The 16987-nt window shown below is 36.9% G+C and overlaps 1 protein-coding gene across 4 annotated transcripts; it reads left to right on the top strand.

The window, feature by feature from the left end:
* Positions 1–6019: 6019 nt before the first annotated feature.
* On the top strand, positions 6020–15264 carry LOC581654 (L-aminoadipate-semialdehyde dehydrogenase-phosphopantetheinyl transferase). Of its 4 annotated transcripts, none has more exons than XM_030981173.1 (7): positions 6020–6143; positions 9153–9299; positions 10154–10303; positions 10953–11187; positions 11647–11765; positions 12362–12568; positions 14422–15264. In XM_030981173.1, the coding sequence occupies exons 2-7, from the start codon at positions 9198–9200 to the stop codon at positions 14593–14595; spliced, it is 987 nt and encodes a 328-aa protein (XP_030837033.1). In that variant the 5' UTR covers positions 6020–6143; positions 9153–9197; the 3' UTR covers positions 14596–15264. The 4 variants fall into 4 exon arrangements, with proteins under 4 accessions (XP_030837033.1, XP_030837034.1, XP_030837032.1 ...); XM_030981174.1 differs by having other exon boundaries at positions 6024–6138; XM_030981172.1 differs by having other exon boundaries at positions 6024–6227.
* Positions 15265–16987: the final 1723 nt, after the last annotated feature.

The following is a 16987-nucleotide window of genomic DNA, read 5'->3' as shown; positions in this document are numbered from 1 at the left end:
TTTCCAAAAATAATGTTGAATTTATTGGAAACAAATCAACCAATCATGGAATCAAGTCAATCATGACTCTTTACCGAAAATGTTGATTTTCGGCCTTCCATGCCAACCGGCGCACCTTGTTTATAAACAATGGCAATGTCTTATTATAACTCGGATTAGCTATGCTATTCTTACCTTGGGATTAAACAGGATGATAATTTACAAAACATTCCATAAAAGCCTCATATACAACATATTTATTTGATTGCACAATTTCGACTTAGTTTTCACTAGTTCTACTTCAATTATTTTACAATGTATGCCCACAACTATCTAAATCAGCTCCTAACTCAATGTAAGGGTTAACATCCCCAAAAGTTGCACTCACTCTGCTTTTTGCATAATAAATATTTTAAAAATCTACAAGTGATCGGATCATTCTCGTCTTTGTCTTGTGTATTATAAAACAACCATTATTTTGTGTCTGTCAACAAAATAATGATGTCATAAACCTACAGTTTAAACTGGCGTATGATACATACAGACTCATTGGGCCCAGTCAGTGGCGCAACCAGGGGAGGGGCAAAAACATAAATTAAAGTGACGTCTAACAAGAAATATAAAGGGATGGGGATGTCAATGACAGATTAAAGTTAAGATTGGGAGCGGGGGGGGGGGGGGGTGCTATTTACTTTATCGAACCATTAACTAAATGTGCATTTTTTCCGAACTTATAAGGGTGGGGAAGGGGGTCTTTGGCCCCTGCCTCCCCCATCACTCTAGTAACGCCGTTAATAATGTATTTGAAAAAATACGTTTGGTTTTCATTGTAATTGTCCCAACTCTCTCTGTTATACAGTGTGTCCCAGAAAAAGCGAAACCGAGAATTGTCGATGTTTTATCATAACTTAATCACAATTATAATTCATAAATGACACATATTTGGAAAGCTTAGAGCCACTTCTTTCATTTGATGCAACTCACATGATGCATATTTCACACATGCGTGATTAAAAACAGTTTGAAGAGAGGGTACCGAAAAGTCATTTGGCGGGCGGTATCTGAATTTCAAAGAGAAAATCACATTTCTAGAAAGTTTATTTTTTGCCCTTTCATGTGACACCTTAATCAGGAAAATGAGCCGGGAATAACAAAGTTCTGTTTGTTAAAAGTAATGCTTGGATGTCCATACTTTGATTGCGAATTCGTTTTCACTGGCTGCCTGCCGTAGCAAAAAACAGAGTTGACAAAAGACTTAACTCCGTTTTGTTGACGATCAACCATGCACAAAGAAGACGAGGGACTTGATGTGTGGCTGATCGTCAACGAAACGGAGTTAAGTCTTTTGTCACCTCTGTTTGTTGCTACGGCAGGCAGCCAGTGAAAACGATATTTTGTTCAGAAATGTATGTTTTCAATAAATGTTTTCTACAAATATATTAAAGGCCATGTGGCGACAATCATTCCGTATTATGAATAGCGACCTTCATTTTCGATTATGAATAGCGACCCTCTCCTCGTAATATGAATAGCGATCCTTTTCTACTATTATGAATAGTGACCCTCTTCTTCCATTAAATAATGACCCTTATGAATAGTGACCTCCGAATTATGAATAGCGACCCTCTTCTTCGATTATGAATAGCGACCCTCTCGTCGTATTATGAATAGCGACCCTCTTTTCCTAATATTACAAATATATTGTGAAGTTTCATTGTTTTTACTATGTACAATGCAATCCCATGTACTTATTATTTTGTTGGAAATGGAAATAAACGAAATGAAATGAAATGAAATGAAATTATGAATAACGACCCTCTCCACGTATTATGCATAGGGACCCTTTTCTCGTTTTTTTGAATAGCGATCCTCTCCTCGTATTATGAATAGCGATCCTTTTCTATTATTATGAATAGTGACCCTCTTCTTCCATTAAATAATGACCCTTATGAATAGTGACCTCCGAATTATGAATAGCGACCCTCTTCTTCGATTATGAATAGCGACCCTCTCGTCGTATTATGAATAGCGACCCTCTTCTTCAATTATAAACAATCGGACCCCTATAAATAGCGACCCTCATTCCGCATTATGAATAGCTACCCTCTTGTCGTCTCATGTGTAGCAACTATCTTGTCATAGTGTGAGTAGTGACCCTCTTGTCGCCTTATGAATACCTACCTGGCTGCCACCGTCAGTTGCTGGCGATTTGCGACCACAACTGCACATCTTCTTCCGGTCTTTCTCCATTGTTTCTTTCCAATATGAATAGCCACCCTCTAGTCGTCTTATGAAAAGCGACCCTCTTCTCCTTTTATGAATAGCGACCCTTTCCTCGTATTATGAATAGCGACCCTTTTCTAGCTTTATGAATAGGGAACCTTCTTAATAGCGACCCTTTTCTCATATTTTGCATGAATACTGACCCTCTTCTTTGATTATGAATGGCGGTCCTTATGAATAATGACCCTTTTCTCAAATTATGAATAGCCATTCTTATGAATAATGACCCGTTTCTCAAATTATGAATAGCGGTCCTTATGAATAGCGACATTGACCCCTTCTGTCTCTCTCATTTTACTTCCTTTCCTCGTTTTTATAATATTTATGAATTTGTGTTCTCCTCCTCACCAGGTCGTTAAGTTAACTACTAGCCATATTTAAAATTCTTTTGGTAATCTTTCAACATCTCAATTCTGTTTTCTGTCCGCCACCTTTTTTGAGAAGAAAAATCATATGCGTGTTTCTCTATCTTACCATAAATTAACCTCTTCCCTCGATCAAAACGCCTTCTTCTTGCACATTTTAATATATTTTTTTTTTGTATATATATCGCTCATACGCGCTCTCTCTCTTTCTTTCTATGTCTGTCTGTCTGTCTCTCTCTATTTTATTTTATTTATTTATTTATTTCTATTCTTTTGACAGGGTAGCCCATTCACCAACAAGTAGTGGTCTTCCATGGGGCCCTGAATGAACATATTTACATCGTTTATAACATTTATACAGAACGGTTACAAAAACAATACTCGTTTGCAAAATAAACATATATCATTAACCTAGTAAACAGTAATGTCAATAGGAAAATATTAATTAAGTCGCAGTTATGTGAATAAGTCATGTTCATATTACAGAACATGCACGTAGTGTATTCCATTCACAAATTACAATTACTTTGTTTAAACAATCTCTTAAATGAATTGACAGAGGAAGCCGTTCTCAACGAATTATCTAGCTTATTCCATTCAAATATGGAAGAAACAATTGGGCTACACTTATAACAATCAGTGTGAAATCTAGGCACACGTAAACATCCACTGTCTATTTGCCTTGTATGATGCTCATGCACATCATAAGGATTGATTAAGCCTACCTGAAGGTAAGAAGGTGCTAAGTTATGAACGCATTTATATATCATCATAACGCGACTTAACTCAAACCGCTTGTCTAGTGTCATTCATTTCAGACTTGTGAACAAATCAGCCGACGGTGTGTCATATGTCTTGTTCAATATTATTCTTGCGGCCCTCTTTTGAATATTTTGCAGCTTAGTTGTATGAGATTGAAATCTGTTCGACCATACAACAGAGCAGTAATCTAATCGTGGTAACACTAGACTGTTATAAAGTAACTTTAAGGATTTTTGAGGCAAAAAACTCTTTGCTCTCTTTATCATGCTAATGTTTTTCTGGGTAAGTTTACTTACGTTTTCGATTTGTTTAGACCATTTCAATTCTTCATCTATCAAGAGTCCTAAGCATTTGGTGAATTGAACTCTTTTGATCAAATTGGCGTTTAATGAAATGGTGAAAGATTCAATTTTCTTGAGATTAGCAGGAGAGCCTATTAACATGACACAAGTTTTTTCAGTGTTAAGAACAAGACGATTTTCCTTAATCCATGCCATGACTCTGTTTAATGCAACAGTTAATTTTTCTTCCACAACAGTTGCATCATTTGCACTGACGGTAAGTGTCGTATCATCAGCATACATATCTATGATACCTTCAGGAGTACATTCAGGTAGACTATTAACATATATCGAAAATAAAAGGGGACCAAGAATTGAACCTTGTGGCACACCTAATTTGATGGTTGATGGATGCGACTTGGCTCCTTTGAATTGGGTCACTTGTTGTCGATCCCCTGAATATGATTTGAACCAATAAATAGTCCTATTACTACAACCTATACAAGCTAGTTTATGTAGAAGTAGCTCATGGTCAACAGTATCAAAAGCCTTACGAAGATCTATGAAGGCAACTCCAGAAATTTCTTTGTTATCAATATTCAACGACCATTGATTTACAAGTTTTGCAAGGGCAGTAGCTGTTGAATGTTTAGGTCTAAAACCAGACTGATTAGGGTGTAATAATTGATTCTCGTCCAAGAATTCACTGAGTTGTTGGTGGACGGCCCTTTCTATAATTTTACTCACGATAGGTAATATTGAAATGGGGCGGTAATTATTCAAAGAAGAAATATCTCCAAATTTGAATATTGGTACTACCCGAGCCTTTTTCCATTCACGTGGAACAACTCCTGTAGACAGGGATTTGTTAATGATATCACAAAGAGACTCTGCGATAACATTCTTCGTCATCTTTAAAAGTTTACAGCTGATGTGATCTTCACCAGTTGCTTTATCTATACTCAAATTATCAATCTGTTTCAATACAAAATCCTCAGTAATCAAATTCAAATTAAATTGCGAATGAGTTGGACCAATATTATTGTCCTCGTCTACTCTCAGTTGAGACGTATTCCTTCGCAGGTCCTTTGTAATCTTAGTAGCATTAGAAATGAAAAAGTCATTAAAAGCTTCAGCAATATTTGCATTATCTGACACATTAGCATCATCAACATTTATGCTATTGGGAGATATAGGTAATGACTTAGGCACAAGGTTTCTCAAACATCTCCACATTTGCTTACTATTGTTATGATTTTGCGAGATCTGGTCTGCATTATCTATAATTGTGTATAATATCATTTTCTAACTCTCTCTCATTTTGATCCATCGTTCTCTCTCTCTTTCTCTCTTTGTATAAATTACGCGCTATTTATACGTATACACATATTTTCTCTTAATTACTTTCTCTTTCTATCCATCTCTCTATCTCTCTCTGTCTTTCACCTCTCCCCCTCTATTTGCCTCTTTTCTGTATATTAAAGGCATTGTTGAACAATGTTCCAGTGTTATAAATCTGAGATGCATGGCCCTACGTGGTTCAGTGTCATTATGGTGTAATATTGAAGCCCTAACATAAAAAAAAATTGCGCTTCAAAATGATCATGAGCTTCAAAGAAAATTCTTTGAGTGACCGGTTTTCATTTTCCCCAAAAAACTGTAGTGTTGAAATTTTGAACGCCAATCATAAATATTTAATCAAACATGCGATGGCTTGTAAAAGTCATTAAATTCATTTCTGACCTAAAGGCTAATCATATGATTGCAGCATGAGCCAAATCCAGGATTTGTTTAGAATCTGAGGCAAAGTTACCCAATCTCTAAAATGAGAACTAATTGGCATTCTACAGTTGAGGCTATTCCCGTTTTTATTTTTTTCTTGTAGGCCTACTTTCATAATTATATGCTATATTTTCTATTTTGGAAACTTTCATACCTTTTAGACGGTTTGCAATATCTCGTGAGCCTATCATTATTGTATTATCATTGTTGTTGTTATTATCAATATCAATATCATCATTATTATAATTACTAGTAGTAATATCATAACCAACATTAAATCTATCATTATTTTGTTTTACTATTGATGATGTTAGTATCATATTTCCTTCATAATGAACAATCGAGAGGATTATTTTAATCATCCTTTAGAAGTATCACAAGTTTTAGAAGGGATCAAGGGGGGTAAAACCATGAACCTACTACAAATTAGGTCCATTGTATAACCAAGTTATCACCTCTACCCCATTAAAAAAGACCTCCTGTTGTAATACGTTGTAATATACAGGTAACGGTACACTCTTTCTCCTTGTGGACAAAAGCATTTTTCTTTTCTGTTTCGTCCTTTTGACGACACGGTAGGGTATTTCCCCGATTTAGCTGAGGTGCTCGCGAGCAGCTGCCACCTGCAAAGGCACTCGCGCCGCCCCGCGGCAGCCGGGCCAGCTCGACGCCCCGGCTCCTCCCCGGTACGGTGAGTGTATGTGAGGTGTTCTGCTTAGCGAAATAGGACGGAAGGTCGGAATCAGTCTGTTTGACTGTCTTCATATATGCACTGGTGAGGAGAGATAGATACAGACAATGTTATTTTATCCGCAGCAGGTAGATCTAGGTAAACCAACTTAAATATGGATAGATTTTGTCTTATTCTTCATATTCTTCTAACTTCATGTCTTCTACAAATCTTGAAACCTGAGTAGGCCTAGCAGTGAGTAGTGAGTGCAGTGCAGTGACTAGTGACAGTGTCTGTAGCTTGTACTGAGGACTGAGAGATGGGACTGAGAGAGTCAGATGTAGATACATTTACATGTAACTGTTAGAAGAAGAAATGATAATGGCCTATAGACCTAGTATAGTAGAGTAAATCAGTAAGACAGTGAACTGTTAATAATGTTAAAGGGGGTGGTTGGGGGTGGGGAGGAGGTAGACCAAAAACTTCAGTCTCTATATCGTCGGTTGTTCCACTGAAACTACGTCTGGCTCCACTAGACCTCCGGATATGGGGAATATCGACAAATATCAGTTTTATTAAAGAATGACCCATACCAGACGGTTATTTCTGTCTAGGGAGGAGGTAGCCTTAAAGCCTAAACTTTACAGAGACGCCAAGTTCAAAGATCGGCAATGCGTGACATTTTCATAATTCAGCGCGCGAGCGAAACCCTTGAAATGCGTGATGTCACGCCTAATGCGTGATACTTGGTAGCTCTGGCCTAAAGGGACTTGGCAAGATTGTTTGGATGAGAGAAAATGGTGCTAAGGTACTGTCATGTACTAACTTCAATGCTAGATGTTTAACTAAAATTAAAGATAATTTAAAAGTAGGAGTGAAAACACACCATTATTAATGATACAAATTCGGAAGAATTGATATGAATGATCAGTGAAAAAAATACACAGGGGCTCGGGGCGAAATAGCCCCCAAATTGCCCAAAAGAGCCGCCCTAATTCTCTCAACTATAACATTACAAATTAAATTTTAGGTGAATGAAAGTCGTCACAAGGCAATAAATTGGCTTTATATATCCACAAAATTGCTCACTACCCCCCCCCCCCCCCTTCCGTTGAGCAAAATAATTGCATGCGATACGGTACGCTGGTTCATTTGACATGTTTGGCAGGTTTTTTTCTTCATAAACCGGGAGATTGCGTTGCGGGAGTAAGGGCGTAGTCTACATCTAAGGTGGTACTGGACAGGACCAATTGGTATATACGTCCAGATTTCTGTGGCATCGCAAACTGTCAACAACGTCACAACTGATGCAGAGTTCAAAAATCAAAAATAATAAGGTGCTCATAAAAATAGAGTGGGTTGCAGACATCATCTAATTTTTAGATGAAGTAGAGCCACATCGATGCTCTATCCCGCCTGTGTACAGCTGGGCTGTAGTGGTGGGAGGCTCCTGCTACGAGCTGGTGGGACGGTAAGAGAATGAGCGTGGTGGCGTGAGACTCCCTCCAAATGCGGGAGGGTTGACAGCCCTGCTTATGGCCTTGTCACACATAGACGATGCACGGCAGGCACATTGAAAATCAGAAAAAATCGTGAGCCCGACTTTTGTCAGGATTTGGGAGAAGCTAGCGAGCTGACAATGAATGCATATCATGTATGTCTGGCGTGGTCTACCGCACTCCACGCATGTCTGGCGTCCTTTAAGTTCATAAGTTAAGGGGTGTTTGACCACTTTGAACACTTAATGCAATATGCTTGTCAGAAAGAATGCTTGGTTTACATGTATGTGCACTGAATCCCTTGGATTTATTTCAGTTGAAGTTTTTTATTCTACTGTTATAATACAGTATCTCTTTTGCAGCCAACATCAGATTCTGTAAAATTTTGTAGGAATTATGAATATGTCATGTATGTCCTATCCGTGAAACTTAAACGTTAGAAGTGTTCCTAGTATTCAAATTATGCAGACTTCTAGACTTCACTGTGAGACACTACTGAGTGACTGACTGACTTCTTTTTTTATTTGGTAATAATATAAATAAAATGAACTGTAGAGGGTACATGAGAATTTGTCTACATCAATAACCCTCTTCTTGTAATGGCCAAAATTAAACTGATTGAATCTTTGCGCAGCACAAAACATTTGACCAATCGGTACACTGTTCTGAAAATCAGACTATTTAATTAAACGAACATGCTCGCTAGATTCGAATTGACAACTAATGATCATTAATTTCCCCAAAAGAAATTGAGGGAAGTTCTAAATTGCCGCTGGAGTTTAACCTTTTAATTTTTGGCCTGTAAATGGGACCGGCATTGTACCTTTATTGTATATAAATGCTCTTAAGAATAAGCCTCATTAAAAATATATAAAAGCAGTAAATATTTTTGTTTGATCTATGGATAAGAATTAAGAATATGGGCTTTGATGTAGCTTGGAAAGAGAAATTATAGATGTTGAATGTTCGGATTTTACATCAAGACTAAGTCCAGATGTATCCTGCAAGAAACCAAGCGAGTTCTTTGAATTAATTTACCATAACCCCAGCAAAAGTAATGTTTTGTTTGTTATTTGCAGCCACTGCCTCATGCAGCCTGCACATATATATTTGCCATTTATGGTTGATTGTACTGGATTCAATTATTGTAGAGCAAAGATAACTGTTAAAAGCTCAACATATTTAGTCTGTTGTTTTCTGGTACATGTATTTCTAAACATAGCAAGGCTACCTGCCATGGTGTCATCACAGGAAGACATTATAACATGAGTGCCTGCATATAATAGTATATATATTAATTATGCAGGTACTTAAATATTGTTGAAGAGGAAAGACAACTTTTAATTGCAAAGATGAAGAAAAAAAATGTTTTTCATCAGAGAGTATGTACTTTTTAACAAAATTGATTGTTTGGCATCACTTTTCTTCCAGAGCATATGATTCAGATTATTTCATTTTCACTTTGAGTTTCAATCACACAATTTCTTATTGGGGCTTTCCCCTGGTATTGATTTCCTGTTCTCTTTGTTAGGATATTGCTGACATCCTGACTGGATCTTCAAATTGGCCACACTAGATGAATGTGCTGGTAGTGCAGCATGCATGGAGACCTGCAAGACTCCACATTCCTTGGCACAGTAGAGATCTAATAGCACAGTTAAGGAGTTTCAGAAGTAAGGTAAGGAGTTATTCTGATAATTATTATAATAATGTTTTAGAGGGTAATATCCAAATTGGATCATTGTTTTTTTGTGAGTCATCAGTCTAAGAATATTGACCGAGGTATGTATTATTGACATGTCCCACTCCATAGTTAACTTATATTCCTGACAAGCCAAGAGATAATTTGTAAAGTGAGAACTACCATTGTTTGATATTGCTTCATGAATTGAATATAACATGTGTTCATTAATTCAGTGTGCTCCTAAAGAATATTCATGACAAAACAAACCATTGCTTTACACATAGTGTGGGAGTATATTGTTATGTTATCTTTGTTTCAGTTTCTTTTTGAGAGTGGTTTAGAATGGATTTTAAAGCAGGGTTCTATAACAATAATGTCATACTGCCTATCAATTAATAATTTTACAGAATGATCATTTTGAGAAATAAAGGAAACACTTCAAACTTGACGATGAATATTAACCAGTGAATCATTTGCCCTTGTCATTTGGTCATGAAATCAGGAACATCCCTAATCTGAGCATTGCATTTAAAGGAAACCGTACCCCAAAGAATAAGTGTAGACAGATGAAATCTATTCCTGTCTATTGATTATCTTTCTTTATATCTCTCATTCTCTCTCATACACTTTGGTGGGGAATCTATTAATGGACAAGAATGTTAATAAATTTCTATGAATAAATTCAGTTATTTTGTAGGGTGAGGTTTCCTTTAAGACTAAGACTCGATTTGGAGAGTTTCTGCTGTGATTTAGATAAACATTTTATTTCAATTCCAATTATATATTATTGTATCCATATTTTGTAAGAGAAAGAAATGTTCTACAAATTTTGCACCTTTAATTTCCAGAGCATTATGGCCAGTCTGAGATGGGCGTTTAAGTGTAGTTCCTGGCAGCCTGATCAATCCCAATGGTTGCTAGCATCATCCAGTATCCAACCAGAGGAAAAACATAGAATCGGTCAGTTTGTCTTCACAAAAGATGCCAAGTCTTCTATGGTATGTAGCTCATTGCCTTTAAACAAAAATATTTACCTAACACCTTTGGAAAATAAAGACAGTCATGAGCTTATATAATCCATAAGATTGAGAATGTGATCTTTTTTGATGTGTTTTAAAAGCAAGTAATTTTGGAAGTTACACAATTAATTTTTGTTGTTAAAAGCAGAGTAGTTTACTAATATATTACTGGTGTATTCCTTGTTTTTTTTTAGCTGTAGGGTCAGTATATATCATTTGGAAGTAAGTATCCTTAATATGAATGTCGCTATTCATAAGGACCGCCATTCATAAGGACCATTATTCATAAGGACCTGCTATCCATAATGTGTGACGAAATGAATAGTGATCCTTTATGAATAGCGGCCCTCATAAATAGCGAGCAAACCATAGACAATTTACCTCGCTATTCATAAGGACCGCCATTCATAAGGACCACTATTCATAAGGACCACTATTCATAAGAGCTGCTATCCATAATGCGTGACTAAATGAATAGCGGACTTTTATAAATAGCGGTCCTTATAAATAGCAAGTAGACCTCGAATGGAGCTCTGAATATTACCATCTACCAAGTGGGTAGAATACTAGAATGCATGATTTTCCAGTATTTTTGTAATTTGTATGATATATTCCTTATGATTATTAGGCAGGGAGGCTGTTGGCACGCAAGGCAATCCATGAAAGTTTGAAGATATCCTGGACAGATATCAACCTAGTCAGGACAGATAGAGGCAAGCCTTACCTCAAGAACATGGATGATATCGACAAGACAACATATCCAAACTTCAACTTTAATGCATCTCATCACGGCGACTTTGCTGTCTTGGCTACGGAGCCTGCCCTCACGTGTGGGGTGGATGTCATGAAAGTTGTCCGCCCAAGTGAGTTTGTAAAATGTTATCATACAAAAGAATTTAATCCAGTAAACTTTTTAGGTCAGTGGACTGAATGGCTCGATATATTTCCAATCATTTCATCACAAAAAGAACTTACAAAAAAAAAGAGTTTGTAAAGTGTTATCATGGATGTACAGTTAACTCAGCATAACTCAAAGTCACACAAGACAAATTTTAAAATTCAAATTCATTTTTCTCCTGACAATCTTCTCTTACTCCTTTTTGATTCATTGTTGTTTTACTAGGTCTAATAAGAGCATCTAATAAGAGCATTCATTTATTGCTAGTGAATATAACTATGTATCATTGTACTTTATTAGTCTGTGAATCTTTACGTAATTTGAAATGTATCTATGTAAGTGTATTATTTTGAAAATTATGTTTTAAACTTTAAAAGTAGGTTATGTAATTTAATAAATTTGTGTTTCAAATTGTTCTTGTCAGATCAGAAAATGGAGGACTTTTTTCGAAACATGAAGAAGCAATTTACCCCTCACGAATGGAACACCATCATGTCTGCAGAGACTCAATATCAACAACTTCATAGGTTTTATAGATACTGGGTAAGTCAGTATCAACAATTTCAACTAGTTTTTTATATTATAATATAATAATATTTGGTTCTTGTGTAGCGCTCATATCTGTCAGACTTGAAACTCCTGGCGCTCCTGATTATTACCCTGGCTTTAGCACGGCTGCCATTACGGCGCTCTAGCATTTCAAGGAATTAATTCCTGCCAGGAACCCATTTACGTCACCTGGGTTGAGTGTGGCCAATGTAGATCAATGTTTCAAAGGACATTAGTGCCGCGGCGGGACTCGAACCGAGGACCTTGCGATCCACAGTCCGGTGACATATCCACTCGATCACGACACCTCTATGTATATCATGCATATGGACATGAACAATAGTGTGACCTGTTTCTGTGGGTACATGGATGTGTCATAATCAATGATCTCTAATCCAATTCATGATTTATCAACCAATCAGTCTTACATAATATGAACATATTCAGTAGTTAAAAGACTTTCCAATATTATTGCTCTGTGAAAAAAGTAAAGTTATTTAATTTCAGAGTCATGATCGGTTGTCATCTTTGTCCATCTTTACCAGCAATGTTTGACTGATTAATCATACCGTGTTTCATTTCTTTTCTAGTGTCTCAAGGAGAGCTACATCAAAGCTCTTGGTATTGGCCTTGGCTTTGACCTCCAGCGAGCTGAGTTCAGACTGAATACCCTGGAGCTATCTACCTCATCCGTTGCCATAGATACAGAACTCTACCTCCGAGACAGGCAGGATAAGAACTGGGTCTTTCAGGAGATGCTCCTAGATGAGGATCACTATGTAGCAGTAGCACTACAGGTAGGTGGATTATGGGGCGTGGTCATCTTAGGTAGTGAGGTGGTCTATCATACCTGCAAATCCTTCCGAATAATCCAGAATATTCTGATTTTCTGAATTTTTAGGACCTGAAAATTCAGAATATTCTAATTTTTCAAAAAAAAATGAGGGCTCACATATTGCGTGCGTTGAATGCCTGCATGATCGAGCAGCCAATTTGTATTTGCTTTTTTGGTACAGATTTGTCGCGTATTGCCAGTAATGCTGCCGCTGCAAGTGCGATTTCGTATTTTCGAAGGCAAATCGCGCTAAAAATTCCTAATTCTTATTTTCAAATGTTGGCAGGTATGGGTTATCGTCTGGTATAAAAACTGATTCAAGTTTGTAGGCAGTCTGATTGGTCAAATGACACCCATGACTGTGAAACATTCTTTCCTGCCATGCCTACCATGCAGAAAAGTTCCCATAAAAAAGTGATAACCCACTGGATAATGAGCTGGACAATGAACTCGACAAGCATTAATTATGCGATTATAACTTGCCCTACATGCAGTGCATATATACACTACACTGGTAGGATTATTCCTTGAAATGCAGTGTGCTCTGATAACGGCTACCGGAGCTAAAGCTAGGGTATTAATTTCCGAAGCTTTTTGCAAGCGCATAGAGACTTTATATCATAATGTGTTATGCGCTATACAAGAACAGACTATTATTATGATTACACTAATACACTCTTAAACATGAATTATTTGTATATCACACATGAACTTGCCTCTTCTGCCAAAAGTGAAAATGATTGCATGTAAGTCCATCATTAACCCATCGTGTATGGGAACTGGGCAGTCCATGTATGAAGCCTGTGGGAATTAGAGAATCCAGTCCTCATTGGGTTAAATGAAGTACACTGGATTACTCTTCCTGAAAGACAACAATACAAAATCTGTATCCTCCATACATCAATTCAATTCAAATCAATTCAAATAATTTCATTTCTATAACTAAATCAAAAAATGCAAACGCACTTACATGAAATTAATATCAAATAACTATTGCAATATATTATAGAATATGAAACTCTTTTGTAATCATACACTTTTAAATGCTGATAATTAATCAAAGCATTTTAGGATACCAGATATATAAGCATAATATTATCATAAATTAAGTTTATCTGGTTTTGTTTTCCAACAACAGAGTACCATATTTACCGAGATCCGATTTACATCCCTCCTTTGTTTCTCCATGTCTTTGGACACAAACTTCCTGAATTTTTACGAAACACTGATTTACTTGACTACTCAGAAAACAATCTGAAATGATGTTTATACGACTCTTCGTCATTTATAGAGATTTAGGACAGTGCCTTAAAAATCTTTGGAGGGCATTGCATTGATCTAATTTTTGTCATACACTTCTTTTAGGGTATTGTGCCACAGTTTCAAGCAGACTGGATTTTGAGATACAATGTATTCCAATCCCCCCCATCCCCTCTCACTCAATGTGAAGAGATGTCAAATACATAAAGGCCACTTTCATGAATTAGACTGCTTGAATATTTGGAGATGTGATAAATCAGCGGTAGAGCAGTCGTCTCATAACCAGGAGTGCCCGGGTTTGAAACCAAGTCGATGCGCTAGTATCCTTGGGTAAGGAACCAATCCTCATTACCAAGTCCCTCAGAGAGGTCTTTGAATCGTTGGTCCCCCACTTGCATACTTACAAGCAAATACCCATGCTTTCTGAGTAGTGAGGTAAAACGAACCATTAAACGAACCATCCATTAACTTTCTGCCTTCTCTTCTCGATGCATGATATATATTTTTGTGATGATAGCAGTTTAAGTTCCAATGTTTTGCTTTGTTTTATTCCAGCTTGGCCCAGATAGGAGTTCACCTTGCTGCCCATCCTTCACCATACTTACACCAGAGCAGCTTCTCTCCTCAACACACCCCATGCATCCTGAAGACATGGATTACTGGACATCTTTTGCTTCCAAACAAGAGGCACCTAACCTACCAAACAGGAAGCCATTAGAGAAAGACTAGTTGTTTGCTGTCCGTTCTTGAAGCAGAACAGCTTCATCCTCGGCAGTCGACACATGCCATGCATCTTGAAGATATCCTGAAAATTCCTCGGCTTCATTTTCTTCCAAACGATAGAAAACATTAAGAGAAAGGCCTGCTCTCTTTGCAAACTACTCAACTTCCTTGCCTCGAAACAAAGTATCCATCAAAGACATTGATGATTGGACTTCCTTGAAGTCAAGGGGATACTCTTGCAGACATGATGATATTTCTGTTTGATGACATTTTTATGTGTTATCTTTAAAAAAGGGCTCAAATCCATAAATTGTAAAGTTAATTACGAGCTATTTGAAAAATATTTTTTTGGGGACAAAAATTGTTTCCTATTTTGTTCATATTTATTTTTTACTAGGGGAGGACTCCCCTTTATTTTTTTGTAATATTGAGAGCAGTTGTAAAAGCCGGAATACTAATGGGAGTTAAGGTATGTGTGTTACATGTAGACATTGATGATGTGTCCAGGGCTGATTTTATTCAGTATATACATGTAGGTCATTTCATGAGGTTGGGGCAAAACATATGATGATATCCATGTGACATTGGTATGAGATCTTCTGCTACTCGTGGAAGATGAAATCATCTGCTGAAGATTTTAATGCAATTAATTTATATAGTAGTGCATTGCCAGAATCATTCCTGTTTCAGTCCTTTCTTTTTCAAAACTTTGCTTTAAATGAATTTCTTTTTTACCAGCATTACATGGACATCACGTTTACAAAACATTGCATAAACTTTGGGTCTTTAATATACAGATATTTACTGGTAAAGCCTCAGTCACAAATGCCATTACAAACTGCTACGAATGGAAATTCGGAAAGACAATGGAAAAACAGAGATTCGTACGAACGATGCGCTGGTACGAACCTTTGTGACCGTAGCTTAAAGATGAAGTTGAGTTCTGGTCATGCAATTGCATATTGAAAGAAACGGTGTAGAATCGACCAGAAAAGGTTGATCATCTAGCATATAAGAATTTGTGTGTATTGCAAGGTTCTGGAATCATCAAAATGATAAGAAATTTGGCCAAGTCTTGGTAAAGTTACAAACACTGTACACAGAAAGATGTATATGGGACTACACAAACACGTGGCGTAAAAAACCTACCCCCGAGTTTTACGATGTTACATGACATATTTAGAATATGAAGGCATTTGAAGAGCCATGCTTTTCAGGGAACATGTCTTATCTGATGTTCTTCCACACTTGCGTAATAAGAATGATAATGCTCACAAATTATTTTTCACCTTTTCCCAGAACATAACCTTCTCTTTAAGGTGTGCAATAAACATTCTTTGGACTGCTGAAGAGAGATATATATCCCAAGGGCTGCGAAGCTGTGCGCTTATGGAAAATATGATAATGAGGAAAAATATATCTCCATTGTGGTCCAAAAGTGGATATTATTCCCCTATCCAGGTAATGTCTGTTATATTAGACAGTCTTGATTACACATGGTTGCATGTGTATGAAATGCAGGGTGAATGCGATTTTCTTTTCATTCAAGCTGTCTAGCCTTCCACGTCAAAAGCGCGCAGCTGAGAAAATACAAACAGTGGGTACGTGTAACTTGGTATGTGTTAATAGTGCGCGCAGGGTTGCCTTGATACAGTATGATGCGAAAATATACTTATTTGACCGGGTGGTCAACATAACATAGAAAAGTTACGTGGAGTAAAATGTGTTTATTACAATCCTCACTATATATATCACATGATGAGTGTGGACCAATCACAACTCTGCAAGAGCTGTCTAATCTTATTGATTCACCATGAAGCTAGAGTACTTCTAAACATAATGGGCTATGCTTTTTATGCTAAACACAATTTGAGCAAACATTGTTATGGTTGTTGATAGGAGACATAGTTTCTCACTTCTGGTCTGTCACAATAATTGCCCCCCCCCCCCATGAAATGACCAATACATATACAGTCAAACTTGCTTTAGTGACCACCTGTCTACAAAGACCACATGTTTTGTTTCCCTTGAAAATTGTTTCTCATTGAAACATGTACTAAAGGAACCTGTCTACAAAGACCACCTGTCTTCAAAGACCACTTTATGTGTTTCCCTTGGGTGGTCGCTATAGACAGGTCTGACTATATATATATATACTGGTATATATATACATAGTGGGTTAATGCAGACATCGATGGCTCATTAGCAAATGGATTGAAATTCAAAAGACATGTGCTTAAATACATGTATACTGTTGTGAGAACAGGGGGTGTTTCACAAAGATCCTGAGTTGAACTTATCTCTCAGTTGGACTTACTATTATGGAAAGCTGTTAGCATCTATGAAAATATTTTGTAACAGTTATTTTAAAAGGCATCAAAAGGTTGATTTAAATCAT

The sequence above is a fragment of the Strongylocentrotus purpuratus genome, unplaced genomic scaffold, assembly GCF_000002235.5.
Source record: "Strongylocentrotus purpuratus isolate Spur 01 unplaced genomic scaffold, Spur_5.0 spur5_scaffold_11, whole genome shotgun sequence".
NCBI lineage: Eukaryota > Metazoa > Echinodermata > Echinoidea > Camarodonta > Strongylocentrotidae > Strongylocentrotus > Strongylocentrotus purpuratus.
Note: the sequence above shows the minus strand (reverse complement) of the source record. Positions and strands in the feature narration are given on the sequence as shown.

Coding starts and splice junctions, on each gene's coding strand:
- LOC581654 (XM_030981173.1), top strand. CDS start 9,198: ATGAATGTGCTGGTAGTGCAGCATGCATGGAGACCTGCAAGACTCCAC. Junction 9,300..10,153: donor TAAGGAGTTTCAGAAGTAAG/GTAAGGAGTTAT, acceptor TTTAATTTCCAG/AGCATTATGGCCAGTCTGAG. Junction 11,188..11,646: donor CATGAAAGTTGTCCGCCCAA/GTGAGTTTGTAA, acceptor TGTTCTTGTCAG/ATCAGAAAATGGAGGACTTT.